Genomic DNA, 23972 nt, shown 5'->3' on the forward strand with positions numbered 1-23972 from the left:
GCGTGTGACGCCCTCTGTGACCTACTTGCTCTGTAATAAACGCCTCATGAATTTGATTGGATTCTTCCTCTCACAAAGCCGCCTCCTCTGTTGCCCTCTGCAGGTGATTCACCGGTGGGTGCCTTGTAGCCGAGACCCAGCCAATCGCTCCCATATCGACAAGACCATCCTGCTGGTACAGGTGGAAGATAAGCTAGTGCCCATTATTGAGACTGGGGTCATTGAGTTGGGTGCAGAGGTTTGAGACAAGCAAGCACACGCATCACACAAACACACACACGCTTGTGTGTGAAGACGAAGCCAGACCTCCCTGGCTTTCAGCAGGACGCAGGAGCCTGCAGACAAACAGGAAATGGGAGCTCTCCCCCCTCCCCCGTTCCTTATCGCTGAGGGGGAAAGGAAGCCAGGGAAAAGTGCAAGCCGAGGCAGAGCATACGTTCATCCAACATCCTTTACTGCATCGACATACATTAATAATATCTGCCTTGCGTCTCAGAAATGCTGCATGACAGTAAACAACCCTTAAGTTAAGTTAGTTCTTGCTACTGGTAATTAATTTCTATGCATTTCATCGACTATTTTGTTGGCAATTCTGACAGTGCTGAGTGTAAAGAGCGTGTGGAGATTTTTTTGTGTTCTGTTTTGTCTTTAAGTAATTTGCCAAAATAAGCCTGGTATTAAATATCTGCCATGGTTTCACACATGTGAAAGCTGTTTTCTTGTTTTTTCGCTGCCAAGACTACAGAGAAAGTTGTGGTGCACAACAGATTGAAGTCAGAGACTTGATGTTGATGCGCTCAACAAACTCCTCTGTTTTTTTTTTGTTGTCATTCCATTTGGATTAGTTCGAAATTTGCAAGATTACTTTGCGCAAACAAAAACTTGCACTATAATTTTTGTTTTTTAATTTACAGTGATGCACTACACTCTTTAGATACTGTCACGTTTTTATTTATTACAGACTCTGAATGGCCATGGTTACCGATGCCTTGGGAATGAAAAAAATGCAATCATCATTCTGTTTTCAGCCATTTTTATTTTACTATTTTATGTTTGATAAACTTGAAAATAACTTTTTACTGTATATGATTATATATCTATATAAATATATATATATTTACTCAAATATATATATATATAATGTCAATGTATAAAAGATTTTCTTTTCAATATTTATTACTGTGAACATGGTATTTACACTTTGTTACATCTTTTTTTTCATTTTGAGACAAAGGTTAATGTATTAAGGACCATTGGTTGAAAACAAGATGCCGAATTTTTGATGGACTGTTTCACTATTTAACTTGATTCTTTTCTATATGGAGAAATAAAAGTTTGATTTATTGCTGACATCTTTAATGCGCCTCTTCTGATTGTTAATGTGTAATTTTTATTGAATTTTCCAAATCTTTTTTTTGGAGTCTTAACTCACTAAATGAAAGCATACACACCAGTGCACATGTAGTACCCTGTTAATATTTAGTAAATATACAAAATGTTACAGGAAAGACCAAGTTTAAAGGTGCTAAATCTGAAATGTAAAGCATTAATATAGCAGACAACAACTATTTGCTAAATAAAAATATAATAGAGTAATGTCTACCTGAGCAGAGAATGAAATCACTCTCCCTTTGTGTTTTGTTTATGTAGCCGGTCCGGCTGCACGTGCATGTGAGTGCATGTGAGTCCCTTTTTGTGTGCCCTACTAGCTAGCTTTTCGCCACCGCTCTGCACTGCACTCAAAGGGCAACTACAGCTGATAATACCGGCCCGGCGGTGTCATGGAAGCGTAACGTAGACCCTCCGTTTCCTCCTCAGGTCAACGCTGTTAACTCTGTCAACATTGTTGCTGTTGTTTGCACCGTTTGTGCTGTTAGCACCTTCAGCTGCTAGCCACCGGCTCAGCCATCGGAGGCAATCCCTCTATCATAGCTCAGAATTTGTAATTCAGCACCTTTTAAAATGAAACTTGTGATTGTGGTTTGGGATTTTATAGGTTACTTGCTGTAAAAGGTTATGGCAGAGTGAATCATATGACATGTCCTAACTATGCCTGCTTAAACAGGTTCGAAAGAATTGTGTAACATGTTGCAAAATGTGTGTCACATGCTGTGCGTGCGAATAATCTTTAGGAAAAAGGAGATTCATACACAGTATGTACTCTAGTCCTATCTGTAAGCTATTAAATAAATGTAGTGGAAGTATAAAGTAGCAAAAAATAAAAATACTCAAGAACAAGTAACTCAAAGTTGTACTTTAGTAAATGTACTTACATACCATACTGCATCAGATGTTAGTAAGGGCAAAAGACATTGGTTTATTTCATAAGTAAACTGTTTAAAGAATAGATTGGTTTTGTCTAAAAATTATAATCCACAGGAATCTAGTGAATCTATTGGTTTACTTGAACCAGGAAACAGAGCAACTCATACATGTTTAGTTGCTATTCAACCACATGACTGTTTACAGTGACGCCCCGCCCCCCGAGCCCTCTGATTGGCTGCTGCGCGAGAATTCCTATCAACTGTTTTTTCCCGACGTCATATATAAATGTCCCACTGACTCCTGCTGAGGACTTTCACCATAGTTCCTTGGCTGCTTTCTCCTTCGCACACTACAACAAAGGAAAGGTAAACATGTCTTTCTCCGCTTGTAATTTACCAGTGGATTAGTTCGGCGAATTATAATATTATTATTATATAATAGCTAGAACAGCTCCTTTTAAAAATGCCGGTTTTTTTAGCTTGTTGTGCTACCAGCTAAGTTAGCTATGTTCCGAGAATAGATCACGTGACATCCAAGCAATCAGGTGGCGTGTTTGTGTTATTTTGTGCTTACCTTTCGTTGTTTTGTTGCCACTTAACGGTCCAAAACAAACCGCTTTATTCGAACAGTGAATTTAACATTTGAGATATTAGAATCATCCCTGTTATTCACTTGGGGACTTCCACAGAAACCGACGACATGTCGAACCAGGTTCTCTTCGCCCTGCTCGGCCTGAGCCTCGGGCTGGTAAACGCGTTCCCCTCCCAGGACCCAGACGGGGGCAAGAACTGGGTGGTTATCGTAGCTGGCTCCAATGGCTGGTACAACTATAGGCACCAGGTGAGAGAGTGAAACTGCTCCCACGATGTCAATGGCTGAAGTGCAAACTGTGCATGATTTGACATTGCTATTTTTTTTATCATTGGTTCTTGATAAGATCAACTTTCCTCTTAGATACTCCCAGAGTTTTTCCAGAAACTGACTTCTCCATATTGCTCTTTCTCGCTCTCAGGCTGATGCTTGCCATGCCTACCAGATCGTGCACAAGAACGGCATCCCGGATGAGCAGATTGTGGTCATGATGTACGACGACCTGGCAGAAAATGAGGAGTGAGTTGACATTTTTGGTTTCTTTGCAGCAGCAGATCTTTGTAATAAAGAGACTTCTTCTTTCCCCGAAGTGTTCAAATCCCCCATTGTATCGTAGTTCTGTTATTTGTTGACCTTCATTCGTCCCTGTTTGAAAGTTAGACTGTGCAAAGAAACGTCAGCCTCAGATACTATACTGTTTACCGTTCCTAAATGTGATACAGCGCACATACAACATTCATGTTTATGTATGCTGTGGTGCATGTTTCAGTTTAAAGTCCAATTACAGGATTTTCATCTCCCACTTTTCCATCAACATATTACTGTATATAACTGTTAAAGAGTCCCACACTGTATTAGATAGTGTAAGTTGAGGTGTTGTATAGAGCTAAGCATTAAAGGTGATGAATAATGATGTCAGCTATGTAGATTTAATTTAACGTCTGCTCAGCTTCATGAGCTACATGATCCAAATACTGCAGGTCCTGGTTCAAAACTATTCTGCGTATAGGCTTAAATTAGTGACATGAAGTGACCGTTTAGTCGGGAGAAAGGGCCTCCTGAACTTGATTAGGTGCTAGAGAGAAGAGGTCTCACTCTGTCGGAGCTGTTGGAACAACAGAAACATTACGATTGTGCAGAAATATAACAGAGTGGAGGTTTGAAGCCGTAGCTGTAAGCCACACAATAATCGCACGCTCGTGTTGACATTTCTCGTGTCTCTGTGGCATGTCGGCCCGGTGTGGTTCATCGTCAATCGTCAAGAGCAGCAGCAGCAGCAGCAGCACTAACAGGCTAAAGAGGTCCACTGAGAGGAGTCACAAGGAACTAATTTTAGGGCTCCTCTCAGTGGATTGGAGTTAAATTACTGCCATGGTGACTGGGTAAAGGAGCAGTAGTGAAAGCAGACCCGTCAGTTTTAGTCAGAAATAGGATCACCGTTACACAATGTGACATGCAGCAGTGTTAGACGGCAATGATTGTCCACTGGCTCAGGAGCAATGTTAACACCTTTCTTGTGTTGTAAAAAGTTGCTGGAATGTATGAAAAAGGTAGTTCTACATCTAGACCACGGTTTAAGAAGGGGAACAACGTAAGCTCTGCATGTTAACTATCTCAAATGGTTAAATCGAGCTGCAACTAAAAATATCTGTATCAATGTTATTTCTTTATTTTCTGTCCTAGCTGTTTGTACAGTACTAACATCTTACATGTGTGTGTGCAGAGAAGTTGCAGATAATGGATTATTTCCACTGCATGTTAATTTAATAGTAATAACCAATGAAAGCGGAGGAATATTGCTATTCAGCTATTATTAGCTGTCTGCACACTTTAACGTTGTCCCATGAGTCCTTGCGTGAAACTCTCCTGTCATAATGTAGTCGGGTTGTAGAGAGAAATCTTACGACCTTTATTGTTTGATATCCGTATCGTGCTGTTGCATGGCTTACAGGATTATCACGTATTGGATTTGTGGTTAATAACTAACAGATATTCAAAGCGATGCAGGAAAGAACGCAGCTCGCATGGTAACTCATACAGACTGCAGGAATCAATGGCCACGGTGCATTTTCTCACACAATAGAGCCGCTGTTGTTGTTTACAGTTGCAGAAAGGGATTCTGCAGTGACTGGGGGAAAACCTGAAGTGCTGTAGTTTTCACCAGATTCTGACATAATACCAAGGCAGCAGATGAATGATTCACCGATCAAGTGACAACGTGTTTTTTCAGCCGTCTTGTTTTCACTTCCTTCACCTTATCTGACTCATATTTTCTGTGCCCAGGAACCCCACCCCTGGGATAGTGATCAACAGGCCGAACGGCACAGATGTGTACAAAGGAGTTCCTAAAGACTACACTGGAAACGTGAGTGCTGCAGTGCAAATAATTGGACAAATCAAAGCTCTTTTAAATACATGTTTCGCTGTTCGAACAGAGTTGTTTGGAGAGACTTTGTGATTTGTGACGGGGTGTTCTCCTGCAGGATGTGACTCCACAAAACTTCCTGGCAGTGCTGAAGGGAGACTCCTCTAACATCAAAGGTGGCTCTGGAAAAGTTCTGAAGAGGTGAAGTGATGGAATGAAACCAGTAGAGGTGTAGTGAGGTCAGAGCAGCACAAAACCTGCTTCATCAAGATACCTTTTCTAACTTTGCTCCGTTTGTTTTGGCAGCGGCCCCAACGACCACGTGTTTGTGTACTTTACCGACCACGGGGCGCCTGGTATTCTGGCCTTTCCCAATGATGACGTGAGCACTTTTTTGGCTTCCTGCTCTTGCTAATGTTCACTCCTGAGCTTACTGCACCAAACCAAAATGTTGTTGAGCTTGTTTCGTTGGATAGTTATCTCTTCGTTTTGTTTGCTTATGACCGTATGGAGGCATGAATTTAACCTCTGATCACTGTTGTAAACGATGACAGATAGCACTGATCAACAGCAGCATAGCCTTTTAAACTTTATGAGTATGGTTTTAAAATGTTTTTGTACTTGTAAGATACCAAGTACATCTCTGATACAAGTATTATACCTTTTTCTCAACACCATTCTTTCAGAAACGTAAACATGGTTTTCTACAAATTTTCTATTTTATGTCAATAAACTTCTGATCAACGACAAAAAAAATCAAGACAACAAATCAGAATGTGGACAAGTTTAGTTTACCAATGCTGTTTTCTCTCTCTCTCTCTCTCTCTCTCTCTGTAGCTCAATGTGGACGATCTCCAAAGCACCATTAAATACATGCACGAAAATAAGAAATACAAAAAGGTATGCAGCAACATTCTGTTGTTTTTGTTTTTTTGTATGTGAACGATTTTGAATGAAAATTGTAATTGCATTGTTTTTGACTGACATTGCAATTACGATGTGTTTTGGGATATTAGAAGGAATGATCATTTTTACATCCGTATTCTCATTTTCAATGAAAAACATATTAAACTGATTGGGGTGTGACTTTTGCGTGGTTTCGCAAAACAAACAAAGATGTTTTCTAAACCTGTAGGTTATGATGTGTGGGCCCGGACATCTCTGCAGCACCACAATATTTAATTTAAAATGGTAGTTTCACAAATATTGCACCAATATGGCAGTAGGCCGTATTGAGATTTTGATAAAAGCCCTCGTGTTAACATGCCCTACAGTGTCTAGGTCCGTGATAAAAGGTGCATCAGGTGATTGTGTATCAGAGCTGTGAGAGCAGATCATATGACTGGTTTTTGTCCCCACACACATTCACAGATGGTGTTCTACATCGAGGCATGTGAGTCCGGCTCAATGATGGAACACCTGCCTGTTGACATTGACGGTTGGTTGAACTTTACCTCTTTAGAATCACTTTCCAGTAAAACCAAGAGATAATGAAGCGGCAGTGATCAATAGGAAGCGTCAATCGATGAGCTACTTAAATCCTCAACAACAGAACACTTGACTTTTCCTCGTGACCATTTAACGTTATCTACATTTGCTGAACTTAACAAAAACTAAAACCGCCAACAATCAACAGTAAAAGCTCATGTGATTTCTTGTTTTCAGCTTTCATCTCTTTTTTAAATGTTCATTCTTCATCATGTCTGAGGTAAGCTGAGGTCAGCACTGCGGTCTGGTTTGAGGACTTCACTTCAGTTTTTGACTCCTAGTCCTTTGTGGTTTCAGACAGTGGAGTCAGCATTATTGCCTGTGGTAGTTTGTCATGTGCTTGGCCTCATGTGATGAACATTAAGACATGAATCAAGCTTCTGGTTTTATTGTTTCCAGCCAAAGTTATTACATCCCCTTTTTTTTTAAACCACACTTACTCCAAATGTTTCATTTCTGAAGCATATTCATTCTTTAACTTGCATTTCCCTCTGAGTGAGTTCACAAACTGTCCTCCAGTTTCAGCAGGCATGTGAGTCATGTTTAGGTCTCTACAAACTACTACACAGCATAACATGAGTTTATCTCTTTATTTCATTTTTTTAGTGTACGCCACCACAGCCTCCAACTCACATGAGTCCTCATACGCCTGCTACTATGACGAGAAGAGGGACACGTACCTGGGAGACTGGTACAGCGTCAACTGGATGGAGGACTCCGATGTGGTGGGTGATGTGTCCCCCTGTTTTATGTCATGCAAATTATTACGATCTGGTTTAGATTATGAAAATTGAGGTGAAAAATCGTGCGTACACCGCTAACGTCTGTGATGAATACGGCTTCACTATAAAAGCTACTTTGTTTTCCGCCAGTCGCATGCTTTTTAATGTTAGCGAGCAGCAGAGGAAACTGTTTGGTTGTTTAGTCGTAACTTATACAGCTTTGATACAAAGTTAGGAGAGTCAAAGTAAACAGTGAGGCTAATGTCAATTAGATCAAATTACAAAGAGTAATGGTGAATACACGCCTGGTTTCCTGTGAATCCCTTGAGCATGTGAAGGTAATTTCAATCCTCCGATACATAAACTATCAAAAACATGGTTTTATTCCATGAAAATCTTACAGATGTTAACTTTCACACATGACTGACATTTCATCTGCTTTCAGCTCTTACTTTTCAGGTGTTAGTTCAACTACCTTTAGTGCTCACATACGAACTGACATAAAACTAAATATTCAAATGCCTTCAGCAATAACAGTTCAGCTGCTTTTCGGCTCCTAACACTTCAATAATTTGCATCATTGCATTATCAAAAGTAAGCAAGCAAAAGTTTTGCTTATTCTCGTTAATTATTAATTCCTACATTTTTAATTGTAAGTTTACAACTTTGTTGTCGACTTATATTAAAGGGTACAATAGAAACTCAGACTCTATAAAGTTAATTCACGGGTTATTTACTTACTGTTCCAAACACCTGGTCTTAACGGGACAGGAACAGGAAAAGGAAGTGGTGAACGTAGCTGCCGTTTCCAACAGCAGCTACAGTAGAGTAGATATATATATATATATATATATATATATATATATATATATATATATATATATATATATATAAGCATCCCAAAACAGAAAGTAAAAAAATAAAACAATCAAGTAACAACCACTCTGTTTAGTTTGTGATTTTCTGAAAAATGTATATATTTTTACAGAATACTTTGTCTTTGGGAATATTCTGTTGCTTATTTTATGAAAACCTGTTAATGGTAATAATGTTTTTGTCACATTGTGCTTCCAGGAGGACCTGAAAAAGGAAACTTTGGTGAAGCAGTTCAAGATCGTAAAGAGCCACACAAACACCAGCCACGTCCAGCAGTTTGGAAACAAGGTGAGAGAAGGATGCGATGACTGAACATGTCGACGTAGCTATGATTCTATGCCTCTTGCTGTGGGGTTTCCTGCTCATATTTTGATACTTATTTTAAAATGTCTTACTCTCTATACAGACAATGGCCCACATGAAGGTCATAGCGTTTCAGGGTAACGCCAAGGCCAGCGACCAAACCGCTCCTCCGATGACCCTGCAGCCAGTTAAGAATCTGGATCTGACCCCGAGCCCTGACGTTCCTCTGGCCATCCTCAAGAGGAAGATGATGGCCTCCAATGACATCAGAGTTGCAAGAGGGCTGCTGATGGAGATCAACTCCCACCTCAAGGTGAAGATTGACACAGCCCTGTGGTGTTTCTGCTGTCGCAGCATGTCACGTGTTTCAGGGCCTCTGTGGAGGACTGTTCATGTCATGTAAATCTCATCTGTGTGTGTGTGTGTGTGTGTGTGTGTGTGTGTGTGTGTGTGTGTGTGTGTGTGTGTGTGTGTGTGTGTGTTCAGGTCAGGGAGATGCTGGCTGAGACTATGCGCCGGGTGGTTGAGAGGGTGACCGGTAACAAGCTCAAGGCCGACGAGGTTCTCAACGAGCGAGCCGAACTCTCCCAGCATCAGTGCTACAAGGCTGCAGTCAACCACTACAAGCACAACTGCTTCAACTGGCACAGAACTGAGGTAAAGCTGCACAGAAGGGTTCTTTCTGCTCATTTAATTAAACTAGATCCCCATCCACATTGAGAAAGTGTTTGCGGTTAGCGTAAAGGTTGATTGGTAGGGGTATTTTAATTCTTTTTTTATATCCTACCCGTTCGCCTACAGCTAATACTTGTGAATAAGAAACTCTGGGTCGTAACTTTATTACAAAATTTTCCCGTGCACATTCATACAGCTGTATGTGTTTATTCAGAAAAAGGTTTCCTTTCCCTTTTCTCTGGAACTGTTTGACATTTGGAGTGCCACAAATACGATGGGGGGGGGGGAATAAACTTTGGTCATTTACATTTCATTATCACCGACTGTGGGGACGTGTCTTTGACACGTGTGATGTCCTCTTGTGTTTCAGTATGAATACGCTCTGAGACATCTGTACGCTCTGGTGAACCTGTGTGAGAGAGGATACTCTGCAGACCGGTAAGCTCCACTTCCCACTGAACAAACCACTTTATCAACCTGCCTGGGTTGGGTAAGAAGTAATGTGATAGTGGTTTAATCTGTATAAAACTACATAGAATTCTAAGGCGCAAAGGTTATAAACTTAGTTATTTGTCCTTAATATGTGAATATTTGAGACTGAAACCCATTTTGTTGTTGGTCTGCAGCATCCAGCTCGCCATGGACTCAGCGTGTCCTTAGAGCAAGTAGAAGGGGTTTCTACAAATCCATGAAAGTCTCCCATCAAACTGCTTCTTCCATGTGGGATGACCCGGAAAGACGGAGCTTCTCTTTGCACTGCTAAAGAATCAACCTGTCGTGGAGTTGACGTTATTGTTTTATCAACACACTAACACTTTTCTTTTTTTACTTGTGATGTTTTTTGGATTTTACTGAGAACTTTTAGACTTGTTTTTATGATGAGTTTGCACTATCACTGTGAAAGGCTTGTGAATGGTACTTTACTGCTTTTGATTATTTTTAGAATGTAGGATTGACAATTATAACATGAAATTCATGTTCATTTGTTTTGCTCTTAGCTGTATTTGTGGTATGGCCGGCCTGGCATGAATGGTTGATTGACATGTAAAGGACGTACCGCTGATGTTGAATGTTTGTTGAACTTCAAGAGACGTTGTAACACAGGAATCTTGAAATAAATCTGAAAGACCAAAACTGCTATAAAAAAAAAAAAAAGACTTGTGAAATGTTTTTACCTCTGTGACCATTCAGCACGTTTTAATATTAGTTAATATCACGTTTTTGGGATAATATTACACTTGGTGATATGCTTCACACATTAACAGCAGAAGAGGATTTGTATGGTGTCCAAATGATTCAACCTAAACCTGTTATTAAAAGACATATTTTAAGTGTGGACTCCTGTCTGACGGACAGTTGGACCCACACACATCCTCCTTTAGAATAAACCACTGTCAGCTTTATTAGAGCATGTTTTAACACCTGCTACGTTTTTACAGAATATTTCTGTCTGTGAGAAAAGATTTTTAAGAATATTTAGTGTCTGATTCTTTGCCCACATTGCCCTCTTCTTCCTACCCATTGTACTGTATGAGGCCTTGAATACCTCTTAGCTAATTTCATGTAACTATACTTAAAATAAAACAAAATACATACAGGGCACTGTTTCAATTGTCAGACAAAAAAAATAAGACATTTACCCTACTCTGATTGGCTGGTATTCATGTCAGAGAATTTGGCTCGATGTGCAAATTATTTATGTGAATACCAAAAGTGCTTTGACTTTAATAGTGTTCCAGTGATAATGTGCATAACCACCAGAATTAACAAGATGCATATTTAATGAATGTGAAAAGAGTTTATCCTGTGAAGTATCTCATCATATTCTGGATTAATTGGCTCATGTACAGACATTCATGGTTCACAGACAAGAAATCCTATTGACTTTGATGATCCCCTGACTTCTCCTCTAGCGCCACCATGAGGTTCACATGACCAGTTACTTGCAAACCCATTTACATTCCCAGCTGTAATTATCTCTACTGTCATTAGTCCCTCTGTCACAGTTTGTCTGACTGGCTTAGATAGATTTTTGTTGTTATCGAATGAATTGACAGATAGTACAGCATCACACAAGTCAAAAAAACAAATGCTGCATTAAATAATAATAAATAATAAAATAATAATAATAAAACTCCACGTGAAGTAATGAAATTGCGCTATATATTGGATAGTTTATGGCTCCTGAATCTTAAAATTAAAAAAAGTATGATGAAGCTGAATTTAATTTGTGTGGATGTTCTTTTTGGGGATTTTCTCTTTTATTGATGCTCGACTGTATTATTCTGCCCCTTTATTCATTATTACAGCCTTTCATTATTTTACTATTTATTATGTTTGCCTTTTAATTACCTACAATGTGTATTTGTTCATTTGTATTTGACTTCACATCAAGTCCCTCAATTCACTCAAAAAAGGTGTGCTTATAGTTATTACACTTTGATGTTTGAGCCTAATTAAAAATTGCACATTCATAGGTTTCTGGGATTTTTTTGTGGAAAAGAAACACACAATATACAGATCATATTATATATTAATATATATATATATATATATATATATATATATATATATATATATATATATATATATATATATCTATAGGCGATGTTAATATAGTTTGTTAGTTTTTATCATTACATTTATCATAGCTAGCTATGGTTACGGTTGAGATGGTCACCCTCGCAGGACGGGATGGGCCTCCCTCTGTAGCTAGCTTGTCTTTAGTATGCCTGACGGTAATATATTTATACACTTTCAAATATCCCTGTTTTCTTTTTAAATGTGATTGGTAACATTATTTGACCAAGAGAATGGATAACGTTGTATTTTACATTTAAATGTGATTATATACAAGACATTAGCCTCGCGTTTTAGGCAGGCAAGAAACTCTGATACCTAAATCCGTGGAAGCCGTCCTGGTAGGGAGGTGGCCTCGTTTAGGACCCGCCCTCTACTTCCCACCCACCTCATAAAACAGGAAGATAACTTGGCCGAAACCCGTCCTGGTAGAATGAAAACACGACAGACCGTAGAAAAGCTTAACTAGTAAACAAGCTACAGCGACACATCACTTGAAGAACATAACACGTCTGGTCGCGTATAACGGCTTTGTTAGTTTCCAGCTGCTTTCACGAGTGAAACAGTTTTTTGTTTAGCTCGCTACGTTAGCTTGTTTGCTAACTTTAACATAAGATTGAGATTCTCCCACAGCTGGCTAGGTTACGCAAGACGTCTATCAAGTCCTCTCGTTTATTTAACACCTTCTAACATTTCACCATGGGATCCAGAGCGTCCACATTACTCCGAGAAGAGGAAATTGAAGAAATTAAGAAGGAGACTGGCTGTAAGTTGAACTCAGAATAATGCCTGCGGTGGAGATCATAACTCATTGTTGCCTTTCTCTGTAACGTTACTTAACCAGCTACTTGTTAAGCCTAATATTTCTTCAGTGAAACCCATAAACCACGTACTTAAATGAACTTACTTGCAAGGCTCTCTTGACTGTGTAACAGGGAAAGAGTGCACACACACACACAAGCTCTGAATATGACTCCTGTGGGTGTAATGAGGTCTAGTATTTGGGCGAAACGAGTTATTTTTTATATACTGGTTATCTTCTGGTGATCTGGACTTCTTTGCTGTCCTCCATACAGTCTCTCACAGTCAGATCACTCGTCTGTACAGCCGCTTCACCAGTCTGGATAAAGGAGAAAACGGCACCCTCAGGTAAGCAGTAACACAACCACCACTGTGAGAATAAACGCATTAAACAGCAGCCAGATGCTGTGGCTGATTGGTTCTGGTTACATTTGGCAGGTAACATTGTGTTTATATAATCTATTCTGGAGGACAGATTTGCAAAATTGTCTTGAACAAAGACGCCTGCAGGTAATGTTTGCTTTTCATGAGCTTTGTCTCTGTTTCTTCCTTTTTTGCTGAGAAAATGTTTTTTTGTGGTCAACAACATTCCTAAAACAGAAATACAGACAAATACGAGAAATAAGCAGAAACATACTATTTAACTGAAATTGAAAAGAGTGTTTTAATATATTTTACTCCATTTCTTAGTCAATAAATGTACTATTTGAATAGAAATCCAATGGGGCAGCGGCAATGCGTTGTCATTAAATAGTGTTGTCAGCCACACTGTGTTAGGACATCACTCACTCTCAGATGGGGGTTGATAATTAAATCTTTATTATCTGAGCGCATTGAGATTTTGAAGTTGAAACCTCAGTTTGACATTTCTATGGTTTGTGAATAACCTCTGGCTCTTCCCTTAGTCTGGACAAAACAAACAATAGGTAAAGAAAAGGGTAATCATTAAAGCTGCTAAAACATTTATTTCAAACTTGGTGTAGCGCGGCCGTCTGGTTTGGCCTCGAGGGTTTATTTGCATATCTGTCTACAGGGTAAAATATAAATACATCCCTCTCTCAATTCAGGGAAGTCTTTCTTTTGAAAGATGTTGTGTTTACACATAACACCTTCTTGGTTCTGCTTGTTCTGACTCCGGTGTTTTCAGTCACAGCACACAGTCAGGTGACCTTCTTATCATCCATTAGTTGCCACAATAGTGAGATTTTACAGATATCTTAGCTGACCAACTTCCGTTTTTCCCAGACAAAACTATTTTCAAAAACGTTTATGTGCCATCCTGTTTTCTGTTCTTCTCCTGTTTTCATATTTCAAATCAACTGTGGTTTTAAAGAATAACGAAGACATTGCTGCATGAGCTTTGTACCGTATTGTATCTTTTAAAAGTTGACCACAGTGTGGCATCTGTATTCATTTGTGGTATTGTCCTAAATGTACAATATCTAAGTGTGTTGTAATTGGTTCTCATATCTCCTCATGTCTACAGTCGAGAAGATTTCCAGAGGATCCCGGAGCTGGCCATCAATCCGCTGGGAGACCGGATCATCAACGCGTTCTTTCCTGAGGCGTGAGTCGTCCCTGTTGTTGCTCTGCTGTCTTTGAAGATCTTGTGTTTTTTTTTTTTGTTTTTTTTTTGGACCACCGCAGGTTCTTTCTCTATATTCTGCAGTTTGTTTTTGCTGTTTTATCAGTCTGAAAGTTCATTCCAAACTTTCCAAATGTATCATTAAAATCCACAAAAGTCAGATGTGTAGGCGTCTGATTTGAACCGTGGCTTCTAGATGTGTTCTTGTTGCTCTGGTTTTGGGTTGTTTGCTTGAGAATTGAGGTGGAGAGTGTCTAACTCTGTAAAATGGTGATTAGTTCCGATCAGTTTGAGTTTTCATTGTGTTGATACCACAGCTAGAATGAAAAGGCAATCTGGGCCGTGACAAACTTGTAGTAGATCCTTTTTTTTCCCCTCTGTTTTGATGGGCTGTGTTATAACATTCTGTGTCTCTGGTTTTTAGAGAGGACCAGGTGAACTTCAGGGGCTTCATGCGGACCTTGGCTCACTTCAGACCGATCGAGGACAACGAGAAGAGCAAGAACGTCGCTGTCAGCGAGCCGCTCAACAGCAGGACAAACAAGCTGCTGTGTGAGTGTAGAGCTCTCTCACACACGCGGGCGTGTCCGGGCTGAGCTGGTGACCAGTATCATGAACATTCACCGGATTTAATAGTGAGATTAACGCTGTCTGACATGACTTTTTTTCCAGTTGCTTTCCGTCTGTACGACCTGGACAGAGATGACAAAATCTCTCGGGATGAGCTGCTGCAGGTGAGTGGATCGGTTTGTCATGTAAATAAGACGCTGAGTCACGGTACGGTTTGTGGAAACGACGTGTTCACGCAGTAGGTAAATCAGCCAAGATGGTGAACAATTCCAATTCAAAGAGGTCCAACTCAACTAAAAAGAAAAGACTTGCTATTCAGTCTGTTTAACAAAGGAACCAATGCTATTGTGCAGCATGTCAAAGTGCTCCATAGAGCGAGGGATTTCCCTGTCGATGAGAAGACTTTGCCCGTGTGCCGATAATGATGTGATATCTCGCCTTAACTACAGGTTGATTTTTCCCAGACAGACTAATGTCCTGTATTTGGTCTTTGTCCGTGTTATTTGTTGTCCCTCTGTGAAGCCATCTCGGTTTCGGTGACATTGTGCGACCTGTAATTGCTCTAAGCTCGGCGTTAAATGACTCAGACGGATCTCTTGTTTTGCGCAAAACACCTCAGTGTGTCGCCGGCTTCATGTGACGCACGAGCCTCTAACGCTCTAAACGTGCAACTCAAAGTACTGCTGCCTGTTCTTCAGTAAATATGTGTTCACTGTATTTCTAATCATGTAATCCATACAGTCATGTGTGGCTCCTGTTTTACTATAACTACAAATTATCTTGTGTGGCGCTTATTAAAGACGCGTAGCACCAGCACCATATTGTTTGGGCAAACATCACGACTATTGTTTAATCTTTGCCAGCATTCATTAACTAAGAAGGGACTTTGTGTTCATTCTCTCCAGGTGTTACGGATGATGGTTGGTGTAAACATTTCAGATGAGCAGCTTGGCAGCATTGCTGATAGGACCATACAGGAGGCTGACACCAACGGAGATAACTCCATTTCCTTCAATGAGTTCATCAAGGCAAGTTGTGTGGTCAGAGGGCATTTGTCCCCTTACTTAAACTCTTGTGTACTTATTTATATTTCTTTAAGTGTTTCTACAAAACTAGTAACCACTTGATGAATGAAAAGCGTTGGCCATGAGCATGTGCTGTACATTTTTAATATTCTAGGCTCCAGTGGAACACAAACGAAAATGTATTCAAGGACACATCTTACACAGAACAGGACAGAACTTTTATCCGTAGTTACAACACAGGCAGGATGAATTCTGTTAGGTTCATCTAAGCCCTGGTTTTCATTATTTTGAGCTCGCGTTTTCTTAATTTGTGTGAGTGAAATAGATTTAAATATTGAAACTGATTCCACATCCTGATCCGGTTATTTCCCCCAAAGTGCACGCTTAATGTTTTGTGTGTTTTGAGTTAATATTTAGCTAAATGTGTTTAGCTTGCAGCCAATGTTGAGCTTTGTTTGAACCTGGCTGTGTCTATTACACATTACAGGTCATGGAAATATGTTTAGCATCTAAACTTACTCTTTTTGATTGTTTCCTCAGGTCTTGGAGAAGGTGGACGTGGAACAGAAAATGAGCATCCGGTTCCTACACTAAATAACTTTTTTTATTATTATTATTTTGGGTAGAGCTTCAACATATCGGTTGATTTCAGAACACGACCTCATGCAGCTTATCGTGGCCCACACTACGAGAACACACCGTCAGACCAGGCATTGGGTAGATTATGTCATAGATCTGGAGTTTCTGCCTCTGCACTGCTCTGTAAACAAAGGGCAATGTTTCGTGCCTTGGGTTGATTTATGCAATGTCACTATGAATCTTTTTTTCCTCAATCATGGAGCATTATTTATTAGAAAACGTTTAGAGGGTCACAGTTGGTACCACTGCTGTTCCACTTTTCACATGGAAATGGTTTTGACAGTACGGTACATTAAAGCTTTTTGCTATTGTTGTTTGTTGTAGGTTTAATCATGCAGTTAAATGGATAGATGGCACATGTGTCCTCCGTATAAATATGCAATGGCTCAAAGCAAAACTTGTTAGATGTTTGATTCCACTTCTAAACAGACAGTGTTTTCAATGCTAACGGGATGTTATGACTCCTTTTTTCTTTTTTCTTTTTTTTCTTTTTTTTTTAAAACTTGTGGTGGAGCAAGTCAGACCAGCCGGCTCTTAAGCTTGGCTCTTGGAGCAAAGAAGGACCTGCTCCTCAAATGTTTGTGTGTAACTCACTGAAGTGCCATGGCTTTGGTTCCCCTTTTTATAAGTTATTGTCTCAACCGTAAACCAGAAGTTATCGCCGTGTTTGTGTATTTTTATTTTTCATAGGGGTTAACGTAGCTACTGCCAATAGATTGTAATTACCTGCTTCAATTGTTGGACTCGAACCAAAGTGAGTTTGACCCTCTTTCAAAGCCAGTGACCACCACTGATTCATCATTTGTGTAGTGTGGTAATTAAAGAACTCCGTATTCAGTTAAAAAACTGTGGCGTTAAGAAGATTTCACAAGAAATGCTGCTATCTCTTTGACTAGTGTGTGTGTGTGTGTGTGTGTGTGTGTGTGTGTGTGTGTGTGTGTGTGTGTGTGTGTGTGTGTGTGTGTGTGTGTGTGTGTGTGTGTGTGTGTGTGTGTGTGTGTGTGTGTGTGTGTGTGTGTGTGTGTGTGTGTGTGTGTGTGTGTGTGTGTGTGTGTGTCCCCTCCCTAGCACCTGTTCTTGCTCATTTGCAGAATGGTCCCGCTAGGATTCAGCTGCCACCGTGGCCTGCTTTCCAGATTGAGTCTTAAAGCCCTGGCTAACAGCGCCGGGCCCTGTGAGGGAATATGTGCTGTGGATTAGTTAGTTTGTAGACTTAGAACAGGTAAACCCATGATAACGTGCTGTGGTTCTATATATCTGATCAGTCTTCCTGTGCCGAAGGAAAGTGTGTGTGTTGATGTATGCACTGCTTCAATATTTGTCTGGCTGTTTCTTTTCCCATCGAATAGTTCCAGAGATAAAAAAAGAAATCAAATGCTCTTTAAAATATATATTTTCTGTACAGGCTAGTGTACATGAATTGTGCAAATGGCTGACCCTTTAATCTTTGATGTGAGTTTGTTAAATCATTAGAAGAACACCTTCCACCAGCTGAGTGCAGGAAATACAATGTGACCATTTTATTAATCATTATGTGATTATCAATCAGATATGATTCACATGTTACGTTGGTCTAGGTATTATCAAAGTAATTCATAAATTTGATTTGAATAAATGATGTGCCATGCTTGATTTGTGTCAATTCATTGGTGAAGTGTCTGTTTTTAACCTTCTGGTTGTATTTTAGTCCTTAGTCTCTATGAACACTTATTGTCTTAGGCCCAGGTCAAAGTAAACCAGTGCTAAAGATGACGAGCTGACTTGGGCTACAATGTGTGCTTTCCTTTGTTACCGCACATAAGAGATGATGTATTAATACAGTTTAATTTTACATGGAAAAAAGCAACAAAAGAATTAGAACAGGGTTGCAACTGGCAGTTATTTCCATTAAGTGTTTTGTCAGCAAAACATCGGAAAGGTGTCAGAGAAATAGTCCATGATATTCATTTAATTAGGAAGTAGCAAATGTCTGACAGTTTAGCTTTATAAATAATAAAAGATACATAAATATACTAAATTAAAAAAAAGCTTTTTTTTCTGTCAGTTGACAACTCCATTAGTAAACTAATACATTTTCTGTTGATGCTAATCAATCAAAACAAGACAATTGTTTCAGCGCTAACTCAACTCGCCCAGTTAGCTAGACCACCTAGCATATATAGCAGACCTCTAACTCAATAATTTATTCTTTAAAAGGGCTGTATTTAAGAATTTGTGTTTTTAATGTTTACTTACATTCTAGGTTTGATACCTACACACTAACCTACAGTTAAAATAATTAAAGCATGTTTTATTGTGGTCATACTTGTGCTGTCAGTTGGCGGCAGTAAACGCACCACAAAGCTGATTAATAAATGTCAGAAGTAATGAAGAAGTACATCCGGGGCGGGCTTCTCAGTTTGATTGACAGGTCATCGGCACAATCGTAACGCTCTTCCGTTGGCTGGTAGTAACAGGAGCGAAAATGGCGTAGGGTGGAGGGTGTGCAGAGACGGAGGGGACGAGGGGAACCTTCTCCTCTCCGGGACGCAGGGAGGGAGAAAAAGAGAGACCTTCTCGGTGGTTTATCGGTTTATTCTTCTCTAAATGTGTCCTCACCCGGCGCGGCCCCGGAACCCGGCGTACATCCAGTTTGGGAGAGCTGAATGTGTCACCGTAGAAGAAGAAACCCCTCTGGCTTTTGTTTACCGTTGTGGGCTGCAGCAGCTCGAACCCCAGTGGAAATACCTCTGCATCATTCCGGACCAAGGTCAGTGCTCTTCCGTCATAGATATAAATATGATGTAATCATAGTCCAGACCGTTTCCGCACATTTTCCTCCTGGGAATTGGCAATGTATTTATAAAAAAAAATACATTTAGCTAATCGAATGATTATTAATCACAACAGTCAGTATCTACAAAAATAGACAACTCTCTCTCTGTTAGCTGGACGTTAAAAGCACTTCGATGCACTTCAATGTACCCATTTTCCATTTGTTTAGGCTATAAATTAGAGCTGTTTATTGTGAAATAATAAGCAGATTTGTAGGTGATATTAATATAATGTCTTTCAGATGCTCATGTTTAGAAGCGACTGGTTTAAATTAACTAAATTGTATAATAATGAAATTACGTGTACATTTTTATTCTAGGATGGCTTTTTCCAGGCAATGCAGTTGTGAAACCAGCCGAAGCCCAGATTGGAGAAGCGTCTCCCTTCAAATTAGCACCATCGACGGATCACTTCCACGACCACCCAGACCTGTGGAGGTAAAGGACGAGGGGTCATTGTGAAGATGAGCTCTTTTGGGCTTTTGGGACACAGGTGCCTTCCTTCCTGCTGTTGCTGGGACATTGTCCCCGTCTCCTCCACAGCATCCCCCCCCTGTCCTGACCTGTTTCTGCCACACGATCATCAATCAGTACATCTGATCTAGTCTGACCTCCACCACACTCTGACTACGTCTACATGCAGCCAAAGTTTCAGTTGTCAGTGTGACTGAAAGTCTCCATTATTTTGGGCATTTTCAGTCAGATCTGGGTTAGACTGTTATCCGGCTGCATGTAAACGTAGTCACTGATGCTTCCTGAATAAGTAAAAAAAAAAAGATCCCCACCCGCTCTGTCATTAGATCAAAGCAGTTTGATAATGAACAAACTGCTGGGAAGAGAGTTAAGACACAAGATACTGTAGCAAAGATCAAGGCCTGTGATTAAATTACTCATAGGATGTGTTTTTTTTTTGGGGGGGGGGTTGCACTACCTCATCGCCATCAGTACAAGTAACTTAATGGTTGTCAAGCGCCACAGCAGTTAAATGTTGTTCTGGATTTATTTAGTTTTAGAGGGTTAATAAGTGAGGTTGTTGACCGGTGAATAGACGGCGGAGCAGCCCAGAAGCACACGATGCATACTGTCATTTACTGTAACTACAAGCATTATGAGGAAGACTCAGACTGTGCTGTCCTATGCATCTGTTCTAAAGGAAGGTCACAATGTAGTGTTTTTACTCCACGCTCCCATTTTTGCATTTCGGTGTTCTCCTTTGTCAAGTCTGCAGGTTTATTCTCAAATTTAAGGTAGCGACAGAATTGGCAATATTCCCCTTGTGACTTTATCCTTGATATCACTAAACTTTGGCATTTTACAGTGTTTAAAGTTAGTCTTTTATTCTGAAAGTCCAGTTTTCTTCCCTAACTGTTTTCTTCATTTTGTCTTTCCGCCCCTTGACTTACTGTTATTTTGTCTTTCTCAGTGGATTTGTTCTCTTATTGTTCTTTTCCCCTTTTAACATGAGCTCTCATATCAGACACGGATTACCATTATTTAAACGCTGCAGGTAGAGACAGATTTCACCATTTGATTCCTTTGGTGTAGAGCTGAGGCGATAATTCAATCTGATTATTCATCGTCTTTCAATGGAATCATTTGGTGATGAAGTCAGTTGTTGTGAAACACAATTGCGTTGTCTAAATTGATAATAACAATCACGCACTGACTAAAATTTCTAAGAATTTCTAATTATTTTGCACTACAGTTCTTAATTAGATGAGAAAATAGTCTTTGAAAATTCTCAATATATGAAATACTCTTCATATATTGTTATTGAAATATGAAATGACTTCTATCAGGGTAGAAGATTTGTCTCTGCCTGCCAGTAAGACGAGAGACACCAGTGCTGGAATAGCAGCTCCTCTGATTCATGCTTACCTTGGATTTGTCCTTACTGAAAGGAAACCCTGGTGTCATTTCTTCAACTTTTAATTTCCTTCATTTTTATAGAAAAAAAAAAAGAAAGAAAGAAAAAAAATAATCACATTTACCGGGATTTGTGCAATATTTGATCTTAACTGTCATGTTGTTGACCAAACTGTATATTGTATAAACAAGTGACAAGTTGTTTGAAAGCAACAAAATCACCAATGTCTTCCATTAAGATATGTATAGACTCATGTGCATTAGCTTATTTAGCGGGACTGCGGTGCCAGCACTACAGTAGCCATGCATGACCAGTAGTGACGCTTGCTTCATGAAGAATAGTGAAATCCAATTCTAGACTAAGCTGGAGCTCAAAACTGTGGAAACCACTTCAGTAAATGAAATGGTGTTAGATTTACGTACTGAACCTTTTTGATTAAACTACATTTAGACACAGCTTCCTTCTGCAATCTTAAACTAATGCAAGATCTCCCTTCTATTCCACGTTTAGGCTGTGGAATAAGGAGCGTAATAAAACATATAAAGTATGACACAATCAGGATATGCAGTTAATAAGTATTCACGTTTTCATTAGCGGATATGCTCAATATGAGTATGTTATTTCTAACAGAACTGCTGTAGGATTCTTATTAGGAAAAAAAAGCTTAAGAGATGTCCTAAATTATAATTATGAACTCTCCAGCACCAAAGTACGACAGCCAAATAGCTCCCAAAAAAGACCAAGTCTCATCTGTGACATTGATGGAAACCTTTAGAGGAATATTCCATAAGAATCGTGCTTTAATCTTAGATTTGGAGATAATTGGTTGGGGTCCGACGTTACGTTTTAGTCTTAGAATTAAGATCTCATCATGACATTGTATTGTACATAATACCTCATAGTTTTGAGATTCAGAGCAAGATATTTTAATCCATAAAATTGTATTTGATTATAGTTTTAGAAGCAATAACCTACAATAATGCATGAGTTTAGTGCCAGGGTGTACATGTTAAAAGGAGTCTCTCTCTCTCTCTCTCTCTCTCTCTCTCTCTCTCTTTTACGCCTCCGTGCGGTAGCTATCTTTTAGTCACTTTTTTTGGGAGCCGTATAATATTTGGCTTTAGAATACAGTATCGCTTCTGAAGGTCTGGGATACTTCCTGCAGAACAAAGTGTTTGTGAGGACAGCTGTAGCATCGTGTTTTACACACTTACATGTTTCTCTGCCTTGTATTCTTTCAACACCAAAACAATAATGTAAACCAATCGGTACATGAGAGATGCTTTAAATTTAAAATCCATGTAGCATTTTTACATCCACAACCCCCCCCCCCCCTTTAGAAATGTAGACTTTCAGTAACTCTGTGGCTGCAAAAGACTTACTGAATGAACTTGACACATGTTTGAAAAGCACTTTCTCTCTATGTACTAACTTGCACTGTCATCATCATCACCCTGTCTTGAATACTGTGTTCTAAAAACCCTGTAATGCTCTCTGTGGGGATTTATAATCGCAATTTATAAACAAGTAGCCGTCTAGCAACATGAATATATGGGGGTTTAAAAAAAATTAAATATGCATGATTTAGCGGAATAATGAATGATTTGTATTGCATGCAATAATCCAACTTTGTAATGTGAATGAGTGTAATTAATTAGGCTGTTTTGAAATGTTCATATCAGATGTTCTGTGACAAGGTGACAGCCTGGGGACGGTTGTTTGACACAACAGCAAGCATGTTGAAGTAGCTTTGACCACCACTTGTGGTTTTTACAGAGTAAATAACGGAGAGTAGTTTGAAGTGTTTCTGCTCTCTCTCGCTCTCTCTGTTGTGTCAAACATGACCATGGCAGTATACAGCCACAGTGCAGCTGAAAAACACTCATCAGCCTTCGTTCCCATGAAGAAAACAGCAACTATACAAAAGCTTAGGTTAAATGATTAATGACATTACTTTGTTGGTGAACTTTTCCACCGAGGAGGTGGACTGTGTAGAAACTATGCACTCCAGAGGGAGGACATGGGCATGCTTATTAGTGTGAGCCTCTTGTCTGGTTTTGTATGAACAAAAAAAAAAAAAAAAAAAAAGTCTGTATCAGAAATTCAGCAATAAAATGCAGCATGGTGCCAATTGGAGAGCTGCGTGTTGTTTGCTTACAGTTTGAGTGAATGAATGACACGATGTACATCCTCAGCAGTGGAGTAGAAACGTGCCTATAGCTTAGCATAAAGACTAGAAGCAGGGCCAAAGCGCTAGCCTGGCTATTATAAAGTATAACATCTAGGCTACCTGCACCTACAAAGCTCTTGAATTGATAGATTGTGTTTATTAAATCCCCTCAAAAAAAGAAATGGGAAATTAACAAATTTGCAACAAAAAAACCCGCATCAAAACAAGTTAATGAAAAGGGAGACAGTGAAATAGGAGTTATACAAAAGTTCTTGGGAGTTTAGTTTACGAGACCGCTTTTTATATACTGTATATAGTAGATAGATTTAATGGCCTTGTGGTAGCTAGATACTAATGGTGGCCTTTACATTTAAGTTAGTTTTTTCGGTTGAGTTCCAGTTGTACAATTGGACATTTCCCAGAAATCAAAAGCAGCTGAACAATTTAGAAATTCTTTGAAATCATCCTTCTCAACTCCAACAGCACAAATGTTTTTGAGTCAGCAGTTTTACACCTTTGAATAAAATTCATCATGTCGGTCTAAAATAGTTTTGTTTGTCCCAAAAAGGGTTAGATTCAGTTTAAATACCAGTCAGGAGGAGTATGTTTATTAAACTGCACCACAATAAATCTGCAG

The 23972-nt window shown here is 39.5% G+C and overlaps 3 protein-coding genes and 1 long non-coding RNA gene across 5 annotated transcripts in view; all 4 read left to right on the top strand.

Annotated features, from left to right (window-relative positions):
* pcnx1 (pecanex 1) overlaps nt 1-1359 on the top strand; it is a 32593-nt gene extending 31234 nt beyond the window's left edge. For both annotated transcript variants that reach the window (XM_068721640.1, XM_068721641.1), the window contains exon 36: nt 104-1359. In XM_068721640.1, the coding sequence (XP_068577741.1) occupies nt 104-244 (141 nt within the window). In that variant the 3' untranslated portion in view covers nt 245-1359. The remainder of the gene's footprint in view (nt 1-103) is intronic.
* Nucleotides 1360-2541: 1182 nt separating this feature from the next.
* On the top strand, nt 2542-10297 carry lgmn (legumain). Its single transcript, XM_068721649.1, has 14 exons — nt 2542-2630; nt 2954-3105; nt 3278-3375; nt 5140-5221; nt 5340-5422; nt 5528-5603; nt 6059-6121; nt 6593-6659; nt 7316-7434; nt 8506-8595; nt 8714-8923; nt 9097-9267; nt 9656-9723; nt 9912-10297. The coding sequence occupies exons 2-14, from the start codon at nt 2965-2967 to the stop codon at nt 9943-9945; spliced, it is 1302 nt and encodes a 433-aa protein (XP_068577750.1). The 5' UTR covers nt 2542-2630; nt 2954-2964; the 3' UTR covers nt 9946-10297.
* Nucleotides 10298-12248: 1951 nt separating this feature from the next.
* Nucleotides 12249-18117, top strand: chp1 (calcineurin-like EF-hand protein 1). Its single transcript, XM_068721655.1, has 7 exons — nt 12249-12631; nt 12942-13014; nt 14153-14233; nt 14676-14803; nt 14924-14985; nt 15727-15849; nt 16387-18117. The coding sequence occupies exons 1-7, from the start codon at nt 12565-12567 to the stop codon at nt 16438-16440; spliced, it is 588 nt and encodes a 195-aa protein (XP_068577756.1). The 5' UTR covers nt 12249-12564; the 3' UTR covers nt 16441-18117.
* Nucleotides 18118-18935: 818 nt separating this feature from the next.
* LOC137880334 (uncharacterized) lies at nt 18936-23301 on the top strand. Its single transcript, XR_011103806.1, has 2 exons — nt 18936-19234; nt 19619-23301. It is a non-coding gene; the product is annotated as an uncharacterized lncRNA (long non-coding RNA).
* The last annotated feature ends 671 nt before the right edge of the window (nt 23302-23972 follow it).

This window comes from Cebidichthys violaceus, unplaced genomic scaffold (genome assembly GCF_023349555.1).
Source record: "Cebidichthys violaceus isolate CVI_PGR_0920_01 unplaced genomic scaffold, fCebVio1.0.p SCAF_28, whole genome shotgun sequence".
In the NCBI taxonomy this organism is placed as follows: Eukaryota; Metazoa; Chordata; class Actinopteri; order Perciformes; family Stichaeidae; genus Cebidichthys; species Cebidichthys violaceus.